Raw genomic sequence first — 22099 nt, 5'->3', positions numbered from 1 at the left:
GATTTCTTTAAGGATGGATAAGTTTGATCTTTTTGCAGTCCATGGAACTCTCAAGAGTCTCCTCCAGCACCATAATTCAAAAGCGTCAATTCTTCGGCGATCAGTCTTCTTTATGGTCCAGCTCTCACTTCCATACATCACCACTGGGAAAACCACGGCTTTAACTATACGGACCTTTGTCGGCAAGGTGATGTCTCTGCTTTTTAAGACGCTGTCTAGGTTTGTCATTGCTTTCCTCCCAAGAAGCAGGCGTCTTTTAATTTCGTGACTGCTGTCACCATCTGCAGTGATCATGGAGCCCAAGAAGGTAAAATCTCTCACTGCCTCCATTTCTTCCAATTTAGTTATGACCGATTTAGTTACGATCATTTAATTTCAATGTGTCTACTGCAAGGAGAACCAAGCAGGGCATGTTTCATACACAAAGGGCATTGCTCTAAGAGCAGAAGAGGGGGAAAGAGCCCGTAGATGCACTCTTTTCTAGAAATAATGCTTACCAAAGAGAAAAAGGCTGCTTACTATGGAAAAATCAATGTGGTCCTGGGCAGCCGCCAACGTCCAAAGGAGCCAAAAGAAGAAGGAATGCCGTGCTGCTAAAAGACTATCGTTTTCCATCAAAGAGAGGAGAAAAGAGAAATGCTTTCTCCTCCAAACTGCTGACTCAGTGATAACCAGAGTTGAAGATTATGAAGCAGGCTGTTCTGGGCCCAGCCAATGTCAGCAGGGCGCACATACGCACACGGAGGAAAAAAACAGCTTCCACGAGGAGGAGACGGTTGAGATGAAATAGGACCAGGAGGCTAACACCAGGGCTCAGAGGCAGCAAAAGGAGGGACAGGCCTTGCCAAAACAGATAATGGAACCCTTGGAACTGTTTCCTACACTCCTGTTTTCTCGTTCCTGCTTTTCTTGATAGATTTGCCGCTTCAGCATGCCAAGGTAGTAAACAGTGAGGACGTCTGTGCATCAGCTAGCTACCTTCAGAGCTGTTTTAGCTTTCGCCATTTGCCATCTTGATCAATGGAGGATGCGGCAAGCACCCAGAGATGTCAGGAGAGGGCTTTATAAGGTGTTCCAAAGGCAAGTGCAGATTATTAATCATCCATATAGTAGCTGCATACAAAATACCTCTCTCTCTCTCTCTCTAAAACCCTCCACTTCACAACCAGGCTCTGTCATTATTCTTTTTCGCCTTTTTTACAGATTGGAAGCAGATGTTGATGGGGGCTTTTTTTCCTAAGGCCACACAGATAATTGCTAGCTAAACAAACCTCGGAATCCAGGTTTACCAGCTCAGCTCAGTTTCCCACTCAAGGACTAGGAGTGTTACTAGATCTAATAAGCCCTGCTCTGTTTTGTTTTCAAATTCTTTTAATTAATAAATGAATACTGCATGACCGGCTCTACCGTTAGGCAGAGTGAGACAGCCGCCGCAGATGGCAGGTGCTGAGAGACAAGGAGAGGGCGTAGCTGTTTGGGACACACCATGCTGCCTTGCATCCACAAAGTTAGCTGCTTCGTGTTCAACACACCACTTAGTGCTCAATATGATAAAAAGCGGTATATAGAAGCTTCTAGTAAAAGAACTCATTATTTCACCTCAACACACATCATTGCATATTGCCATTTAATAACAGAATATAAAATGCACCAAGCAGGACAAAAGTGTGTGTGGGGGGGGGGGGAGAGAAACGAGCAGCAACTGGAAATCTTTGAAGGTGACCTGGAAACTGCAACTAATCCAGAACACGGCAACTAGACTGGTGACTGGTGACTGGGAGTGGCCACCGGGACCACATAACACCGGTCCTGAGAGATCTACATTGGCTCCCAGTACGTTTCCGAGCACAATTCACAGTGTTGGTGTTGACCTTTAAAGCCCTAAACGGCCTTGGTCCTGTATAACTGAAGGAGCGTCTCCACCCCCATTGTTCAGCCCAGACACTGAGATCCAGCGCCGAGGGCCTTCTGTCGGTTCCCTCACTGTGAGAAGCAAAGCTACAGGGAACCAGGCAGAGGGCCTTTTCAGTAGTGGCACCCGCCCTGTGGAACGCCTTCCCATCAGAGGTCAAGGGAATAAACAACTACCTGGTGTCAAGGAAATAAGCAGCTATCCTATTTTTAAGAGACATCTGAAGGCAGCCCTGTTTAGGGAAGTTTTTAATCAGTGATATTTTAAATGTACTTTAATATTTGATGGAAGCCGCCCAGAGAGGCTGGGGAGACCCAGCCAGATGGGCGGAGTACAAATAAATTATTATTATTATTATTATTATTATTATTATTATTATTATTATTATTATTATTATTATTATTATTATTATCTTTTTGCTGTCTACATGCAGAAGAATATGGATATTTTCATTTTTTATATTTTTAGGCCACCCTACATTTCAAATAGATGCCAAGGTAGCATATACAAAACAAATTCAATACCTTGCTACGCAAATGCAGTTATCACAATACACAAAGCGCAACAGGCTGAATAATAATAACTGTGAACATTTTATTGGTTATTTCCTAACGTAAAGGTCTAGCCCAGTATGTGCAAAATATACAGTTCATATATACGGTATATAACCTATGAAAATACATTTCTTCTTTTCTTATCGTGAGTTTCAGTATAACACAATCCTTAGGCTTTCTTTTTCTAGCATATACAGCAACCGATAAAATATCACACATGTATTTAAATATGCAGTCGTGACATATTTAACAAATATGCAGTCACGGCAAACTGGTTGGATCTCTACATGGCCCTGCTGTTGCAGATACCTAACCTCCGCGCAAATTAAGTTATTTCCAATTGCAACAGAAAGAAAACCACGGCTTGTTTATCCTTGATGTGTCATAGATCCCTACATGTTCACATATTGTGGAACACGCTGTCTCCTTGGGAGCATCAGTGGCCCCAATCTTAATGCGTTTTAGCCATATGGCGAAGGTCCACTTGTTTTCCAGAGACTTTGAGTGACACTCTTGATTTAGTTTATACCTGGATCTCCCTTTAATTAATGAATTAATGGATAACCCACCATTCTCCCAGTGCAGGAGCCAAAGGGGCTCAGGGCATCCAGTAAAACAGGTATAACTAAAACACATGCATTACATACCGGTATAAATATTTTTGTTTTTAAAAAAACCAGTTAAGTAAGTAACCCTAAAGCAGCACTGGCAACGCGTAAAACCACTGAAAAGCACAACAAGGAGGACGATATACAACACCAACCAACCCACAGAAGACCCTGTCACGTGAGCCAGCTGGTGGCCTGCTGGAATGACAAAGTCTTTGCTCACTGGCAAAAGGAAATCTCCTTTGCTTCATCTGCCAGTAGATCAAGATGAAGCAGGTGGAAACAGGTGGAGGCAGTGGCACACCAACCATCACCAACAAAAATTCGGGTTGATCACAGGATTCAGCGCAATAAAATCATTCCACACGTAACGTGCATTGGAATCAGGGTATTTTAATTACCTCCAGGAAAGTAAAGACCCACAGATTAAAAACAACTGGGCATGCACGCAAGCTGACAACGTGTGGCTGTGTCATGCCAACCATGCAGGCACAGAAAGTATAAATTAATCAATTGGTTTGGATTAATGACAAAAAATCCTAAACTTCATCATCTCAAAGCCGGAACTCGTAATACGTTTGAGAATTACACACCTTCTAATTGCAACCTTAGATTTTGAATTTCCACAGCATCACCACTTAAAAGAGCATGTGGTTGCCGCGAATATTTGTTTGACACAGGTATGCATCACAGGGAGCTCCTGGTTTTCTCAAGCTCCCTGTGGCACATATACTGTACCTAGAGACTCTTATCTTTGGATGAAGGAGTCCTGAATCATGTGTCCAATAATGTACTATAAATCTGCTATTAACGGCAGAATATGATAAAAACCCAACAGTCTTACCTTCACCTGATGACCCTGAAAGATCTATGATGACATACACTCTTCCTTCTGGTTCCAAATCAATCTGCAGTTGGAAAAAAGCAAATAATTATTATTAGAATTCCACTGTGTTCTTTTCCTTGGGTGTGTTTGTTTGTTTATTACTAAACGCCATCTTGCAAATCCTTGTACTGCATACTCAATGGAAGCCAGTGGTTTTAAGGACTTGAAAAAGTCCATCCGATTCTGATGTGCCATCTCAACCCACCGTCAGGTTTAAGTAGGAAAGATCCTCATAAACATTTGTTTACACTTCTGGATTTCAACCTCACCGGGTCCCCTTTCTTAATTACCTGACGACAAGTAAGGGCAACACTTTATCTGATTCTTGAATTCACAACTCTGCATATTCCAAATGTTTGGGATAGGTAAACACATGTGGGGGTCGGGGATATAAATTATAGAGTGAACACTATCTTCAAACAGTCTTCCCCGATCTCATGCCTTCCAGATGGTTTGGACTCAAACTCCCATAATCTCCAGCCAATATAGCCAATGATCAAGGATGCTGGAAGTTGTTGTCTAAAACATCTGGAGGGCACTAAGCGGGGGAAGACACTTAAAGCAATTGAAATGTAACAGATGTTTACAGCCTTCAGAGCATCATCGGCTTCAACACTGGCTCCCAAAAGAATTGATGAAAACTGTTGAGAGTGTCTTCATGTGTTGGAAACAGCAAAATGTGGATGTACAAGCAATTCATGCATCCACTGTCAGGTTTTTGGGATAATATGCATAATGAAAAACCCTCTGTCTGCATTTGGAATGTCTGCAGCTTTTCACTCAGGAGCAAGCAAGTTTCCCCTCAGAAGTGTGATCCCAGCAGTAACAACAGCAGCTAGGATTCTTTATTGCTCAGAAGTGGAAGAAGTTCCCACAAAAGAAGAACGGATGAGCAAGATAATGGACTATGCAGAACTGGCAAAAATTAACAGCAAAATTGAGAGAATCTAAAGATGAGTGTTTTATGGAAGAATGGATGCCTTTTCCGGACCACTTAAAGAAATATTATATAGCATGATGAACTCGCAAGCAGGATTTGAGCTATGAGCAACAGAAGTAATTACAGTGGTGCCTTGGTTCTTAAACACCTTGGTACTCAAACAACTTGGAACCCAAACACTGCAAACCTGGAAGTAAGTGTTCCGGTTTGCGAACTTTTTTCGGAAACCGAACATGCTCCGATTTGAGTGTACCGCTGACGATTTGAGTGCCACACTTCCGTTTTGAATGCCTCACTTCCATTTTGAGTGTTACGCTGACGATTTGAGTGTTACACTGAGGTCTGTCTGTTTTTGCTATTTATTTTGCGTTTCTGTTTTTGTGGCTTTTTTGTGACTCTGCTAAACCCAGCTAAGCTACTGATTGATTGGGTGACTGCAGTACATTGTTTATTGCTTTCATTTTATGGATCAATGGTGTCGTTAGACAGTAAAATTCACGTTAAATTGCTGTTTTTGGGTTTGTTTTTAAAAGTCTGGAACAGATTAATCAATTTTGCATTACTTTCTATGGGAAAGTGCGCCTTGGTTTTGGAACGCTTTGGTTTTGGAATGGTCTTCCGGAACGGATTAAGTTTGAGAACCAAGGTACCACTGTAGATTGTGGTTATACAGTAATTTAACAAATGGAAGACAGCGTGCAGCAGAAGGGGGGGAAACAACAACTCCACGGAAAAAAGGGTAGGAAGTCAACAAAGTAAGAGGGTGGGGGAATTAAATGTGTACTGGATTGTGCATGTTAAAATTGTTGAAACTCAGTAAGAATATAATTGGAAAAAAAGAAGTGTGATCCCAGGAGAGTGAAAAGCAGGAGCCTGTTTATGCCACTCCTTGCCACGTGTGACGATGAGAGGTGCTCAGGCTACAGAGAGTCTCCGGACGTTCCACAAGGTGGAGCAGCCAAGAACAGGCCGTCTCCTGAGTGTCCTTGTCCGCCTCGAGTTGGCACAAAGGCGGCAATTTCCAAATGCTACTCTCGGTTGACCTTCGAAATTGCGAGGGAACATGGGGGAGGAGCTGATCTCTTACACATGCGGTGGCTATATTTCAGGATGTTAACACAATACATTTTTAGTAAAATGCAATATTTGGCACCAGCGCACAGTGACTGCGGTGCAGGGCCAAGGTCTGAAAAGAACTTTTCGGTTCCTGTAATTGCTGTCTTTTATAGCAGGGCAGTCCCAGGCTTGTGTGAGCGGCTTTGGTTTTTTGTTTGGTTTCCTTGTTTGAAACTAGAACCCAAAGTTCCACCCACTGGAACCAGGTGCAAAATAGCAGGACAGGGGACAAAACCTATTACTTACTGCAGGGTTATGGATGCCTTTGGACCTCCCTATGTTGCTGGACTCAAACTCCCATCAGCCCCAGCATGACTGGCAATAAAATCAGATGTAGTTCTGCAAAATCTGGGAGGACACTGTTTCCTTCATCCCTGACCTACTGCATTCCATGATGATGATGATGATGATGATTTATACCCCACCCATCTGGCTGGATTTCCCCACTCTAGCCGCCACTCTAGGCGGCTGCCAACAAAAGATTAAAAATACATTAAATCATCAGTCATTCAAAACTTCCCTTAAGCAGGGCTGCCTTCAAACGTCAAATTTATTTGTTTATTTCTTTGGCATCTGATGGGATGGCGTTCCACAGGGCAGGTGCCACTACCAAGAAGGCCCTCTGCCTGGTTCCCTGTAACCTCGCTTCTCGCAGTGAGGGAACCGCCAGAAGGCCCCCGGTGCTGGACCTCAGTGTCAGGGCTGAACGATGGGGGTGGAGACGCTCTTTCAGGTATACAGGGCCGAGGCTGTTTAGGGCTTTAAAGGTCAGCACCAACACTTTGAATTGTGCTCGGAAACATACTGGGAGCCAATACGCGTGTATAAGCCGACTTTTTCAGCACATTTTTTTATGCTGAAAAAGCCCCCCTCGGCATATACTCGAGTGAGGGTCCCTGACAGAGGCTGGTGTCAGCGGAGGAGGAGGAATGAGCAGCCTGGAAGCAGTCCTTTCAGGCTGCTCCTTCCTCCTCTTCCGTCTTTACCAGTAGCTTCTGCATTTCCCACCCTAGGCTTATATTCGAGTGAGTAAGTTTTCCCAGTTTTTTGTGGTAAAATTAGGTTCTTCGGCCTATATTCGAGTCGGCTTATACTCAAGTATATATGGTAGGTCTTTCAAGACCGGTGTTATGTGGTCTCCGCGGCCGCTCCCAGTCACCATTTAAGGCACTGCTATCTCACTTATGACCGTCATGGCTTCCTGCAAAGAATCCTGTGGGCTGCAGTATGTTAAGGGTGCTGAGAGTTGCCAGGTGGTCTCTATTTCCATTTTTAAAAATAACTACATTGGGATTGACTGCTAAACCACCTGAGAAATTCTGTTCCTAAGAACAGAAGAAGTACCTGCTGCATCAGGCCCATCTAGTCTGGCATCCTGTTCTCACAGTGGCCGACCAGATCCCTGTGGGAAACGCTCAAGAGGGATTCGAGCACAAGAGCACTCACCCCTCTCATGGTTTCCGGCAATTGGTGTTCAGAAGCAGTTGGAGTCAGAGCACAGCCATCGTGGCTAACAGCTATTGAGAGCCGTCTCCTCCATCAATCTGTCTAATCCTCTTTTCCTATGATCCTACGCATGTTCAGTTGGAAGCAGGCCCCACTGACCTTAATAGGTCTTACTCTGAAGTAACGTAGGCAGCATTGCAGCCGGCACCAAATAAAGCACGCTGCCCTTGCAGAAGCTAAGCCACGTTGACCGTGACCAATACTAAGTGTTAACTCTGCAAACTATGTGCATGGCAGGACAGAGATGGGAACGCATCGTTCAAACCACGTCCCTCTAAATCCACCCAGGATAAGGAAAAGAGAATCCAGAACACACTAAAATGCTTTACATAAGCATCGCGTTCAACCACTATCATACTACTTATCAAACCTTTATTAGGCATTTACATGTAAAATCGCGAGAGAAAGAATCACATACAGGAACTTTAAAATATATATACACAAAGAAACAACAATTAAACTCATAGGCTGGTCGTATGTGTGTATTAGTAAAATCTAGAATTTCGTCCTGTTAAAGTACTCCTTGAAGCACTGCTGCCAAAAACTCGGCTACCCCCGCAGTCACCCCTTGGTCAATGTCAGAGAGACAGAATCCAACACTTCCACCCTGCTGCGGTTCCAAACCGTCCAAAAGGGGGGACAACACGCGTTCACGCAGCGTACTGTGTAGTGGACAATAAAAGAGAATATGCTCTACAGTGTCTGGGACATTCAGGGAACATCTGCAGTATCTCTTGTTTCTGGGAATATTCTGATATCTACCCCTGACAAATGCCGAGGGAAAGACATTCAGTCGGGCCAACATAAATGCCCTATGTTGGGCTGGTATTATTAGTTTAGTAACATAGTTGACCCGGCTATCTAGGATATTTAAATCATAGAATATGGGAGAGCAAATTTTATTTACTGCTGCCACAATATCATAATGACTACTGTGCGCCAAGACAGTGGACGCTCGGATTGCGAATGGGATCCATGCGGGAGGTGCGTTCGCAACCCATGTCGCTGCATCTGCGCACGCGCGTGACGGAATCCAGCACTTCTGCGCATGCGCAAAGCGTGATTTAGCACTTCTACACATGCGCCAAAACCCGGAAGTAACCCATTCCAGTACTTCCGGGTTCGGCACATTCGTATCCTGAAAACGCGCAACCCGAGGTATGACTGTAATTAAAGGAAGTGAACCCCCCCCCTCTCACACACACACACACAAACAAACACATCTGAGCATCAATGCCCCGCAAACTGCACTTTGGTCATTAGTTCTGACAAGTGGCATTTACTTTTTAATTATTTACGATAACGTTCCGGTAATGCGAGAACTCTCCGGATCCTGCCAGGATTACATCATTGCTGGGAAGAGGAAGAAGAACTGCCCTTTTAGGGAATGTGCTAGAGTATTAATGCTATATTAACATCTTGGTAGATGTTCCTATTTATTTATTCCCCCCTTTTAAGAGTGGCCGGAGTGGCTTTCGATCAAAGCGGTTTGCATCTGGACCTCGCCAGCTCAGAAAGTGGAAAATGCAGATAATTATCGGATTGCGTTTCATAAAGAAAGTGTGTGGTGGTGGGAGTAGGGGTGGGGGTGCGGTGGGGGGGGGAGAGACAATGCTAAGGAATGGAGGGGATTTTCTGCCCAGGAAAGACACGCACTGTCAAATGTGTTGCTATGTCTCGGGTCTAAGCCCCGCTGAATTTTAACCTGCAAACAAATATGACTTGATCCATGTGGGGCTTTTGGTTTTAACTGGAAAAGCCTTAAAACCAGTTTAGCACTTGGAGTGGTGTCCAGCAACGCTTCCTTCTGCGTTCTCCTGCTTCTCCAGTGCTTTAGCAGAGTTTGTTCAAACTTCTTACTTCTTACTTCTTCTTGCGCAACGGTGTGTGTACCTTTCGTGCCAGCAATTAAACTCCCACAACGTCAGGGTTGTTTCAAAGCAAGTATGCTTTATTACAAGCATATAAATCATAGCCACTTTCCCGGAGAATGGGAGGTCATCATCAGGGGCGTTCCTAGCCCCTTGGCTGCCCGGGGCGGGAAGCCAAGAGGCACCCCTGGGGGGGCGGGGCATCGTGGCGCGTGCGTGCGTCATGACGTCATGACGCACGCACGCGCGGCGACGGCCCGCCCCCGGGGTATGCCGGGCGGGGGCTTGGGGGCCTCGGCGGGCTGCAAAGAGCCCCGAAGCCGCTGCCGTAGCGCAAAGGGGTGCCAGGCTGTGGCTTCGGGGCTCTTTGCAGCCCACCGAGGCTCCGGAAGCGGCGGCCCGGCATCCCTGGGGGCGGGGCATCGCTGCGTGTGCGTCATGATGCACGCACGCGCGGCAACGCCCCGCCCCCATGGTATGCCGGGCGGGGGCTTGGGGGCCTCAGCGGGCTGCAAAGAGCCCTGAAGCCGCTGCCGTAGTGCAAAGGGGTGCCAGGTTGCGGCTTCAGGGCTCTTTGCAGCCCACCGAGGCTCCGGAAGCGGCGTCCCGGCATCCCCGGGGGCGGGGCATCGCTGCGTGTGCGTCATGACGCACGCACACGCGGCGACGCCCCGCCCCCGGGGATGCCGGGACGCCACTTCGGGAGCCTCGTCCGTGCAGCGCTGCTGCTCCCGGGGTGATGGAGGGAGCGGCGGCGCGTGGGAGTGGTGGGAGGGGCCGCCGCTTGTCACCCCACGCGCCGCCGCTGCCTCTGTCACCCCGGGAGCAGCAGCACCGCACACACCCGCCTAGGGGCGGGACGAGGGGCGGCCCACCCCCACCGCCCCCACCCTACGACGCCCCTGGTCATCATCACTCCAGTCTCTCCAAACAACCTCACAATCCATCTATATGAAAACGCATGAAATTAAAACCTCGCAGATGATCCCACTAACTACAAAGAGGGGCCAGAGTGTGCAGGGTGTGAGCGGAGAGAGAAGTAAAATGATCTGTGCTTATGAGCAGGAAAGAGTTGCAAATTTTTATTTATTTTTTAATAGGAAATGGTGACAGTTCTGCTGGTGAGGATTCCCCCCCCCCCCCGGATGAAATTCAGCAAAATATCAGCATTTCCTGTAGGATCAAGACAGGCACCGATAATGGCAAAATGCCCCCCCTCCTTTGTAAACGTTTTAAGTGCAGTCTATTAGAAGATCAGAAGAGCAGCTTGCGAGGTAGATGTTTTGAAGTTAAGAGATGATGGCTGCCTTTGAACCATGTCGGTAATATTCAGCAGATGGCCCCCTAAAAATAAAAGGAATCCATATTCTTCGTTGTCCCAGCTTATACCGTTTGCACACCACGTTCACTTTCAATCCTGTCTGTAATTTCAAATCCCTTAGATAGCGCCAACCCTAACCTTTGCATTGCAGGAACATTAAATATAAAGTTGGGGCAACTCCACATCATAGCTGTCAACTTTTACCTTTTCTTGCGAGGAATCCTATTCGGAATAAGGGAATTTCCCTTTTTTTTAAAAAGGGGGGAAAGTTGACAGCTATGCTCCACATCATAAATGTAAAGCAAATCCAATATACATGACTTTCAATAATTCATGGGAACTGTAGCTTCCTCCTCACAGCCCTGCAATTTCCAGTACCCTTAACAAACTACGGTTCCCAGGATTCTTTGAGTGAAGTCACATGCTTTAAATGTGTGTCAGGTGTGGCTCTTTGGGGAAGTTTTTAGTGTTTGACGTTGTACTGTGTTTTTGCTAACTTTTGTTAGTTTTGCCACCTTCTTCTTCTTCTTCTTCTTCTTCTTCTTCTTCTTCTGGAGGCAGGGGTGAACCCACTGCTCCCCCACACCTCAAAACTAACCCTCAGCTGCTTTTTACACCCCCCCCCAATGTATCAGATTGGTATTTACCTCACAGACACAGCCCTAGAAAACTGAGCTTTGAGCTTCTGATCACATTTTGCTCAAAATAAAGGGGGGAGGGGAACCGAGCTGTGGGATGTAAAAGGACAGGGGCAGTCAAACCCAACTTCCTTATATGGAACTCTACAGTTGGGGGTGAACTCTACAGTTGGGAGCTTCCAACTGTAGTGTGTATGCCGAGTCTCCATGTCGCTGGTCAGTTGTGTTAATCTCTAAGACAGTTTAAAAGCAGCATTATTAAAATGCACCGTTGGCACTAGGCCAAAAGTAAAAAGAGGGACTTTCTCTCATAAAGAGAAAGTCACCATATGTATATTATTTAGTAACTTTTAAGCCTGCCTCTAGGATCCTTATGTGACTAGATGATGATTACTTGTAAGTAAACGTTATACACTTTACCAAACACTGTGAAGTGTCTTATTGAAAGAGGGATAAAAAGGGGAAGACACCAGGACAATATTTTTAATGACTCTAGCGAGTCTATGCAAACTATCTGCTGCGCATATGAAGTAAAAAGGGAATGTTAGCTCTGCTGATATTATCGAGCTTGTAAACGCAAGTTGGGATAGGATATCTAAAACAATATATCCTCTCCCACATCCCTTAACATTCCCACAAAGGGTTAGCGGGCCCAGAATTGCATATTTTTGTGTATTTTTAAAGGATTGCATCGGATTGCAATTTTGAGTTGAGTGGATTTTCCTGGTGAGCACAAGGCCTAAAGCATCCATTGTGCTGAAAAGGGGAATTAATCACCCCTCCCCTCCCTCAGTGTTCACAGTAATCCAAGGCAGTGAAGATTTGTTTAGAGATTTTTGCATTTTGAGATTTTTGAACATTTTTCAAAAATTTTGGATTTTAAGATGGCTAGTGCAAATTTTGATAGTGATACAAAACTAGGGATGATTGTGCTGAGTGAGAATAATTTTATGCACTGGAAGCAGCGCTTAATAGCATATCTAGATGCAAAGCATGTTTTGGAGGCTGTTGAAGATCCCATGCCTACTGGCACAAGTAGAGAGGATTTAGCCAAGATAGCAGCTTGGAAGCGCAAGAACAGTGAAGCTAGGCATATAATTCTATGTGCACTTCGCAATGAGCATCTATCATTAATAAATAGTAAAGATGATGCATCTCAGATCCTAAAAGACATTGAACGCATGTATGGAGAATCTTCCAGGAACTCCTACAGAAGCTTGATGTATAAATTAACCAGATTGAGAATGAATTCTAAAGGAGAATTCACAGCGCACATCAGCAAATTTACTGAGATTATTCAAAAGATTGACCTCACTCCTAAGCCTTTTGATGAAGAAACAAAGGTATCATTTTTGCTAGCATCCCTAGGACCGTGTTTTGATCCATTTGTCAGTCTAATGGACCATAGAGAAGGTCTAACTTTCAAAGACCTGACCAGTCATTTAAGAGAAGAGTGTAGAGAGAGAGCAGAGTCTCCAGTAAGAAATGCCACAAGCAAGGACAGTAATTATGCGTCCAGGCAATTTACAAAGTCCAGAGAAATGCCCAAGAAAATAATTTGCTACAATTGCAACAAGGAAGGCCATATTTCTAGGAACTGTAAAGCTCCTCCTAAAGCAAAGAATTCCCAAACCTCTCAGCCAAAATGGCAAAAGAAGGGGAAATTTGAACACACTATGCTACTTCAAGAAAGGAATTTAGCTGTTCATAACCGTGAAAATAAACGTAATATGTGGATTTTAGATTCAGGAGCCAGTTCACATTATTCATTTAAAAGAGAAAATTTTAATGAGATAAATGAAGATGAAGAATCTGAAATAGAGATAGCAGATGGCAGAGTTATTAAAGCAAAAGGTGCAGGTTCCATGGACTTGAAATTCAATATAAACAATGAACCTGTTAAGACCAAAGTGCTTAAAGTTTTGTACGTTCCAGAACTAAGTTGCAATTTACTCAGTGTGTCCAGTTTGGACAAGAAAGGTTTCCAAATCACATTTGGAAATGGAGAGTGTAATGTGACTAAAGATGGTGAACTGTATATTCAAGCAAAATTAATTAATGGTGTTTATGAGATTGATATTTCAGAGACCCAGTCTGCAAACGTAGCGCATTCTAGCCAGAAAGATGAAGCTGATATGCAACTATGGCATAGGAGACTAGGACACAGAGACACCACCACCATTATGAACCTACAAAAAGGTGATCTTGTAAGAGGTTTACAGGTAAAAGAAAGCAAAGAGGCTCTGACAAAATGCATAAGCTGCATTACTGAGAAGGCTGTGAAACCTTCTTTTCCACGTTGTGCAGAACAAAGAAGCACTAAAGTGCTTGATATCATATATTCGGATCTATGTGGTCCAATTAATGTTCCATCACTTGGCAACAACAAGTATATTCTAATTTTTATTGATGATTTTTCAAGATATTGTGTTGCATATTTCATCAGAGAGAAAAGTGAAACAGTGGAAATGTTCAAAGAATACATTGCCATGGTCAGAAACAAGTTCCAACGCGCTCCAGCTGTGTTGATGACTGACAATGGAGGTGAGTACTGCTCACATGAAATGCAGACTCTCATGGCCAAGGAAGGAATTGTACACGTAACCACAATTGCTTTCACGCCACAGCAGAACTCCATTGCAGAGAGAAAATTTAGATCCATTATGGAAATGACAAGGTGCATGCTAAAGGAAGCATCCTTGCCACAGAAGCTGTGGGGAAATGCAGCTGACACAGCAGTTTATTTGCAGAATAGATTGCCAACAAAAGGAGCAGAGCGCACACCATTTGAACTTTGGCATGGCAAAGTGCCTAATTTGTCACACATACGTGTGTTTGGAAGTCTGTGCTACTATCACGTGCCCAAAGAACACAGACAGAAGCTAGACTCCAGAGCACAAGCAGGTGTCTTTGTTGGATATGCATCTGGAGGGAAAGGCTACAGAGTAATGGACTTACAAAGTGGTAAAACCAGTGCGCACCATGCAATTTATTTTGATGAGCATGCGATGGTTAACACAAAGAATACAGTTATTGACTGTTCCAAGGAGTCAGAATGGACTCAAGAACTTATTGATTTTCCTTCTGAAACCCCAAGAAGTGCTAATCTGCGTTCTAATGTCATAGCACCCCCTACAGGGAATGCACCAGAACACGTAGAGGATCAAATTCCTACTGGCTTCAGAGATGAAGAGGACGACTTAGACATGCCACCATTGGAGGAGGATGAGGATGTTGATGCGGTTCCAGAACCAGAGATCAGACGCTCATCCAGAACCAACAGGGGTGTTCCAGCACCACGGCTGTCCTATTTTGCAGGGTCGGCATCTCCACAGGAACCTTCCACATGGGAAGAGATACAGAAAATGCCACCTAAGGAAGCTAATCTCTGGAGGAAAGCCACGCAGGACGAAATGGATGCATTGCATCAAAACAAGACTTGGACCCTCACGGAACTACCTCCGGGTAAGAAAGCCATTGGCTGTAAATGGGTTTTCAAGATTAAGAAGGGGTCAGAAGGGGAAGTTCAACGCTACAAAGCTAGACTTGTGGCACAAGGATTTTCACAGAAATATGGTGAAGATTATGATGAAACGTTTGCACCAACTGTAAGATACAGTAGCGTGAGAATGCTTTTAAGCATTGCAGCATCCAAGCAGCTGAATGTAAAGCACATTGATATTGCCACTGCGTTTTTGCATGGACAGATTTCCGAGGAAATTTATATGAGACAACCCAAAGGTTTTGTGAAACCACATGAAGAACATTTAGTGTGCAAGTTGCAGAAGGGACTGTATGGTTTGAGACAGGCTGCTAGAGCCTGGAACCAGAAATTGCACAAAATGTTAACGCAACTTGGCTACAAGCAAGGAAACGCTGACAAATGCTTGTACAGTAAGTCAGGTAATGGACAATTCTCATATATTTTGGCTTTTGTTGATGACTTGATTATCGCGACATCAAATAACAGAGAATATGTGCAGATTGTGAAACATCTCAGCAAAGAGGTGGGAGTCAAAGAACTAGGAGATGTCAAGTACTACCTAGGAATCCAGGTGGAAAGAGAGGAAGACGGATCGTTCCTTCTCAGCCAGCGACAGAAAATAAATGAACTGATTGAATGCATGCAGATGCAAGACGCAAACCCAGTTGCAACGCCCATGGCCACAGACTTTCTGAAGAATCAGCAGGATTCGAAGCTGTTGCCAGATAACAGTGAATATAGGTCGGTAATTGGTAAACTTTTGTATTTAGTTACCACATGTAGACCTGACATAGCCAATGCAGTGGGGATTCTTAGCAGGAAAGTGAGTTCTCCCACTGAGCATGATTGGGCTGGTGTTAAGAGGGTGGTCAGATATTTGAAGGGTACATTGAATTGTAAATTAAGGCTACCAGCTGTCAGAAATCCTAAGTTAATTGGGTACACTGATGCTGATTGGGCTGGGGATAATGCTGACTATAAATCAACAAGTGGTTATGTTTTTATGTTTGGGGATGGACCTGTTGTATGGGGCAGTTATAAACAGAACTGTGTAGCATTATCTTCCACAGAAGCTGAATATATTTCTGCATCGGAAGCGTGCCGAGAGATTGCCTGGCTCGATGAACTCATCAAGGACTTTGGTTTGGTGAGAAAGCAAGCTGTCAGTTTGCTGGAGGACAATCAGAGTTGCATAAAACTGACACAAAGTGAAAAGTTCCTTGCCAGGACAAAACATATAGGTGTGAGATACCATTTTATACGTCAGGCAGTTCAGGATGGACTTGTGGAACTGTCGTACTGCTGCACCAATGAGATGGCTGCGGACATCCTGACAAAACCCTTGCCTAGAGAGAGTTTCCAGAATCTACGAGTCAAGCTGGGACTCTGGGTGGTTGAATAAAGTTGAATTTGCCTGAGAAGGGGTATGTGGGATGTAAAAGGACAGGGGCAGTCAAACCCAACTTCCTTATATGGAACTCTACAGTTGGGGGTGAACTCTACAGTTGGGAGCTTCCAACTGTAGTGTGTATGCCGAGTCTCCATGTCGCTGGTCAGTTGTGTTAATCTCTAAGACAGTTTAAAAGCAGCATTATTAAAATGCACCGTTGGCACTAGGCCAAAAGTAAAAAGAGGGACTTTCTCTCATAAAGAGAAAGTCACCATATGTATATTATTTAGTAACTTTTAAGCCTGCCTCTAGGATCCTTATGTGACTAGATGATGATTACTTGTAAGTAAACGTTATACACTTTACCAAACACTGTGAAGTGTCTTATTGAAAGAGGGATAAAAAGGGGAAGACACCAGGACAATATTTTTAATGACTCTAGCGAGTCTATGCAAACTATCTGCTGCGCATATGAAGTAAAAAGGGAATGTTAGCTCTGCTGATATTATCGAGCTTGTAAACGCAAGTTGGGATAGGATATCTAAAACAATATATCCTCTCCCACATCCCTTAACATTCCCACACGAGCTGCACCCAATATTTTAAAATTTACATACAACTTCTGGTCTGGATTGTTTTATACCTCTAAAACACACCCTTTTAAAGGGAAAAATCTGAGGTTAAACCCATTGTGTTTAAAAGCAAGCGGGACGTAAGCATTCTGCTTGGGAGCTTTTAGAAGCTGCCACAGAGAATTCTGACAGAGCCATTCAAGAGACACTGAAGTTTTGAAATCGGGGACATAAAATTTTCATATTATGCTTTGTCAGAGGCAGGAGGACAAGATTAATTGTCACACTGATGCGAGGGTTTCCGTTTTGTCACGACACAACGTGATGACATTTTGATACGGCTTGCCGAAACGTAATCCTCTTCATTCCCCTGCAGCTATGCAGCATCTCACCCGTTGCCAAAACACTCCGCTAAGCTGAAAACTTAGGAAGCACCAAAAGCAATTGACCTGCAAAATCTGCCCTCCTGACTGGGGGGGGGGCCGCCCACATCAAGGCATGACTCTGACAGCTTGCTTCATTTGCATTGCAGAGCAGATATCAAACCCCCAATGGCCAGAATGCTCATTTGTACAACAAATGCCTTCTGATGATTTTATTAATAACTGAGACAGCAAACATAATGGCACGAGGCTTTTAAAAAAAAAAAAAGCTTTACTGAAACCATACGGGAACCCCTTTTATGAAAACCGATCACTGGAACATGGGAATCTGCCTTGCACTGGGTGAAATAATTGGTCCATCTAGCTCAATACTGTCTACACTGACTGGCAGTGGTTTTCCAGGGTTTCAGGCAGGAGTCTCTCCCAGCTCTACCTGGAGATGCTGGGGATTGAACCTGCAAACTTCTGCAAGGCTATCCATGGCTACTAGCCATCGTGGCTCTGCTGTGCCGCCACAGTTGGAGGCAGCAATGCTTCTCAATCACGGTTGCTGGAAACCACAGGAGAGGATGGCTCTTGTGCTTGAGTCCTGCTTGTGGGGCGTCCCATAGCCATCTGGCTGGCAACTGTGAGAACAGGATGCTGGACTAGATGGGCCAATGGCTGGATTCTGCCGGCTGTTCTTATGCTGCTGTTGTTTTAATCTAGCCAGTGGAAAACTTGCAGACAGAATAATCACAACATTCTGAAATCAATTGATTTGTTAAAGCCTGCAACATTAAAAGCCAATGTTCCCAAATTATGGGCCATGTGAATTCAGGACACCATTAATACGGCAAAACGAACAGCGAGCAGCTATTGGAAATCATTTGCAAAGCAACAGACAGAGAATAACCTTATTTATCTGCATAATGTCCATGGGAAGACAGAGGATGTACAGGAATTATTTTTTGCTCAGGTTACATAATACAAACTCAGTGTGAAATAGCTGGAAATGGAATTTTTCAGTAAGTTTAGATCTAACTGTGTCCTCTGATGTCTCCGGTGATGCAATTCCTTTTTGGCCAAATCAGACGTGGTCACTCTATGCCACATTGATCGTGGTGGAGCATTGTTACACCGTTTTAACAGCCCTGGCTCCCCACACATATAATCCTAGGAACTGGAGTTTGTTAAGGATGCTGTTTGTTAAGTGTACTGGTTAGAAGCAAAGATCACCAGTGTCAAAGCAATGATTCTTCAACATCAACTTCGTTGGACTGGTCATGTTGTGCGGATGCCCGATGATCGTCTTCTAAAGCAACTACTCTATTCCGAACTTAAAAATGAAAAGTGTAATGCTGGTGGTCAACAAAGGCGGTTTAAAAACTCTCTCAAGGCAAATCTTTTAAAAAAAAAAAGTAGTATAAACACTGACAACTGGGAAACACTGGCTTGTGAGCACTCCAATTGGAGAATAGCTTTTACCAAAGGTGTCATGGGCTTTGAAGACGCTCAAACTCATGGCGAAAGGGAGAAAAGAGCTGAGAGCTAGGCAAACCCTCACCGTGATCAACTCCCGCCTCAAAACCAATGTCCCCACCGTGGAAGGACGTGTAGATCCAGAATTGGCCTCCACAGTCACTTGCAGACTCACTGTTAAGACTGTGCTCATGGAAGATAATCTTACTCGGCTACGAGTGGTCGCCGAAGAAGAAAGTAGAAGGCTGCTGGGAACTATAGCTCCATGAGGCGTCTCCTAACAACTCACAGCACCCTACAATTCCCAAGATTTGGGTGAGGGGAGCCATGACTGTAGAAGTGGTATATGAGCCTTCTTCTTCTTTGGTGATCACTCTCAGCCAAGTAAGATTGTCTTCCATAAACACGGTTTTAACAATGAGTCCGTAAGTGACTGCGGAGGCCAATTTTGGACCCACACGTCCTTCCACAGTGGGGATATTGGTTTCCGGGCGGGAGATGACCACAGTGTGGATTTGCCAAGCGTGCCTTCCTCTTAGCATGTTTCTCCCTTGCGTCCTGAGTTCGAGTGTCTCCAAAATCCATGACACCTTTGGTAAAACAAAATAGAGAATTCTTTCCAGTAGCACCTTAGAGACCAAATGAGTTTGTTCTTGGTATGAGCTTTCGTGTGCATGCACACTTCTTCAGATACCTTCAGCCTTTGGTAAAGGCTGTTCTTCAACTGGCGTGCTCGCAGGCCAGTTTTTCCCAGTTGTCAGTGTTTATACTACTTATTTTTTTTTTAGATTTGCCTTGAGTACAGGTGTGATGTACAGCAGAATCCCTTAGCCATATAGAAGGAACTCACACTGTGACTCTTCCCTCATCTGTTCACCATCCTCCTTTCTTAAAAGAGTGGGACAATGGCGGAATGGGAAGGAGATGCAGCTTCAAGCTGCTCCAATGAGGTTTCGGCTCCAACCTTACTGTTGTGGTATCATAAGGAGTCACACCGCTGCAGCTCCAATACCGTGGCATCGACAGCAGAAAGGGTCCCTAGTCAGAGGCTTCGTAACACTGAAGTTACATCAGGCTCAAGGAAAAATGAGTCAAGGAAAAAGAAGCCCCTGTTGGATGTCAGAAGGCTTTGCGATATGAGCTCCAGCATCTCTACAATCAAGTTCACATAATAAACCCCCTGTCCACAACTGACATCCACTGGCACACTTCTTGGCAGTTTTGGCAGAGCAACAGCAAGTTCCCTAGACATGGAAACAATTACTCCGAGGAGGCTGAACTACTTTTAACCCCAAACGCGTGGATCATTCCCCCTTGCCAGAGGGAAATGGAGCACTCTGGGAGAAAACGCCAGGATGGTGTCCTCAATCTGTGTTGAATCTATGAATAAGTTCGGGATAGTATTTTACTTTCCAGGGCTTTTGTTTAGGGCCTTCTCAACAGAAATGCAGCATGTGCATCAACTTTGATCTGATCCCTCTCTTTCTTCACACATTATGTTTCCATTATCTTGAATTACCTTGATTATGAAAGGGGGGCGCAGAGGATTGACGTATTGTGCCTGCTTGCTTGCAAACATTGCCTGCTTTAGCCCTCTTTCACAATGAAAAAACTTATTGACATTGCATTTCTGCTCTCCTCCCACCCTAACAATAAGGCCCTGCAAAAGTTATTTCTTTATTTAGAGCATCCTAGGCAAAACGGCTCCTAGGGTGTTTTACATCCAGTCAATTAAAACAAGGCATTCCCTGCCCATTAGCTTAAAACCTGAAAACAATGATGTGCAAAGGAAAAAGGGGGACAGTGGGGAGACAAAACTCATGCCTTCCTTTTGAAGAATCCTGGTGACTATACGTACAGTCTTTTGGGGTGATGAACTGAGAGCATTAAATGAGTTTAGGCCTGTGGAGCAGAGAGATCCTAAGTGATAACAGGCTGGTTCAATCAGGAATGAGCTCCTCTCGTCTCATACGCAGTTTCCTTTCTGTTTCTGCATTATAGCAAAACCCATAGTTTGTTGCAATGTCCGAAACTGGGAAACTACAGTTTGAGCCTGTTCTCCAAACCAGAATTGGAGATCCATGATTCTGTGGGCTCTGGATTATTTATGCCTACCCATAACTTACATGTATCCGCTGCCCGTCCCCTTACCCGCCCCCCACCATGGAGCAAATAGCAATGGGGATAGGATTCAGATCAGGATTAGCAGTACTGGGGCTTTAACCTTGCCTCCTGCAGTGCCCCACTGCCCTGATGAAACCCACTACCACTGCCAGCGGGAGATCAAGCTGCAGGTTTTGATCACGTCTTGTTTGAACCAGAGTAGTTTGTGCAAGCTTGATTACCATTAAGAACATGTTCATCAGGAACAGAGGCATGCAGGAACGTCTCTGCCAACTCTGCGGCTCGCAAAATCCAAGGATCAGCCTTCCAACCTTTCCCCCTTGCTTTTGTCAACATGCAAGGAGGCTCCTAATCTGCTTCTTATCTGGTACTTGAGAGCCAGCCAAGGAAGGAAAGTAGACTGTGGTCAATCTTCTGTATGAACACAATCACTTGGAAGTTCCTTCATAATGCACTCCCTTCCATTTCCATCCATTAATATAATGAGAAATGATGGAATGTGCAGAAAGAGATTATGTATTATTGATATTCATAACCAGAGCCAACTTGCCTTCAGGATTTAACTGCTCTGTTGGGTTAACACAACACTCAGAAATAGGAAAGAAACATCAGCTGGGATGGCAGAGTTGGAGGTGAAACCATTTCCTGCATTTGAACTGCAAGAAGAAAGAACGAGAAAGAAAGCCAAAGCGATTCAAGGAGGTCATTTTCTATATTCCCCAAAAGTTGCTTTTAAAAATATATAAAAGGATGTCATATAGAGGAGGGAGAAAGGTTGTTTTCTGCTGCTCCAGAGAAGCGGACACGGGGGAATGGATTCAAACTACAAGAAAGAAGATTCCACCTAAACATTAGGAAGAACTTCCTGACAGTAAGAGCTGTTTGAAAGTGGAATTTGCTGCCAAGGAGTGTGGTGGAGTCTCCTTTGGAGGTCTTTAAGCGGAGGCGTGACAGCCATCTGTCAGGAATGCTTTGATGGTGTTTCCTGCTTGGCAGGGGGTTGGACTGGATGGCCCTTGTGGTCTCTTCCGATTCTATGATTCTATGAAAATGCATAGTCGTGTTCACCTCATGTGCAACTGCAGCTACATGGACGCAAGCAGTATTCCATGTGCAGCTATGCATATCTTTGGGTAAAGGAAAGACACTGGGAAGGCAGTGTGGTGCAATGGTTAGAGAGTCGGCCTGGGAGACCAGGGTTCAAATCCCCACTCAGTCAGGAAGCTCACCAACTTTGGGACAGTCAACCCACTTCACAGGGTTGTTATGGGGATTAAACAAAGAAGGGAAGAAGCTCGGGGGGGGGAGGTATAGTATAAATACAATGAAAATA

General features: G+C 44.6%; 1 protein-coding gene across 1 annotated transcript in view; it reads right to left on the bottom strand.

Moving 5' to 3' along the window:
- Positions 1 to 384: 384 nt before the first annotated feature.
- The window catches only part of LOC117044657 (protein kinase C epsilon type-like), a 136247-nt gene continuing 114532 nt past the window's right edge, over positions 385 to 22099 (bottom strand). Inside the window, exons 2-3 of the mRNA XM_033145467.1 lie at positions 3813 to 3982; positions 385 to 436 (exon numbers count right to left, since the gene is read on the bottom strand). Coding sequence (XP_033001358.1) covers positions 385 to 436; positions 3813 to 3982 — 222 coding nt within the window. The remainder of the gene's footprint in view (positions 437 to 3812; positions 3983 to 22099) is intronic.

This window comes from Lacerta agilis, chromosome 3 (assembly GCF_009819535.1).
Source record: "Lacerta agilis isolate rLacAgi1 chromosome 3, rLacAgi1.pri, whole genome shotgun sequence".
NCBI classification, from domain to species: domain Eukaryota; kingdom Metazoa; phylum Chordata; class Lepidosauria; order Squamata; family Lacertidae; genus Lacerta; species Lacerta agilis.
This window is presented reverse-complemented; position numbering and strand designations above follow the sequence as displayed.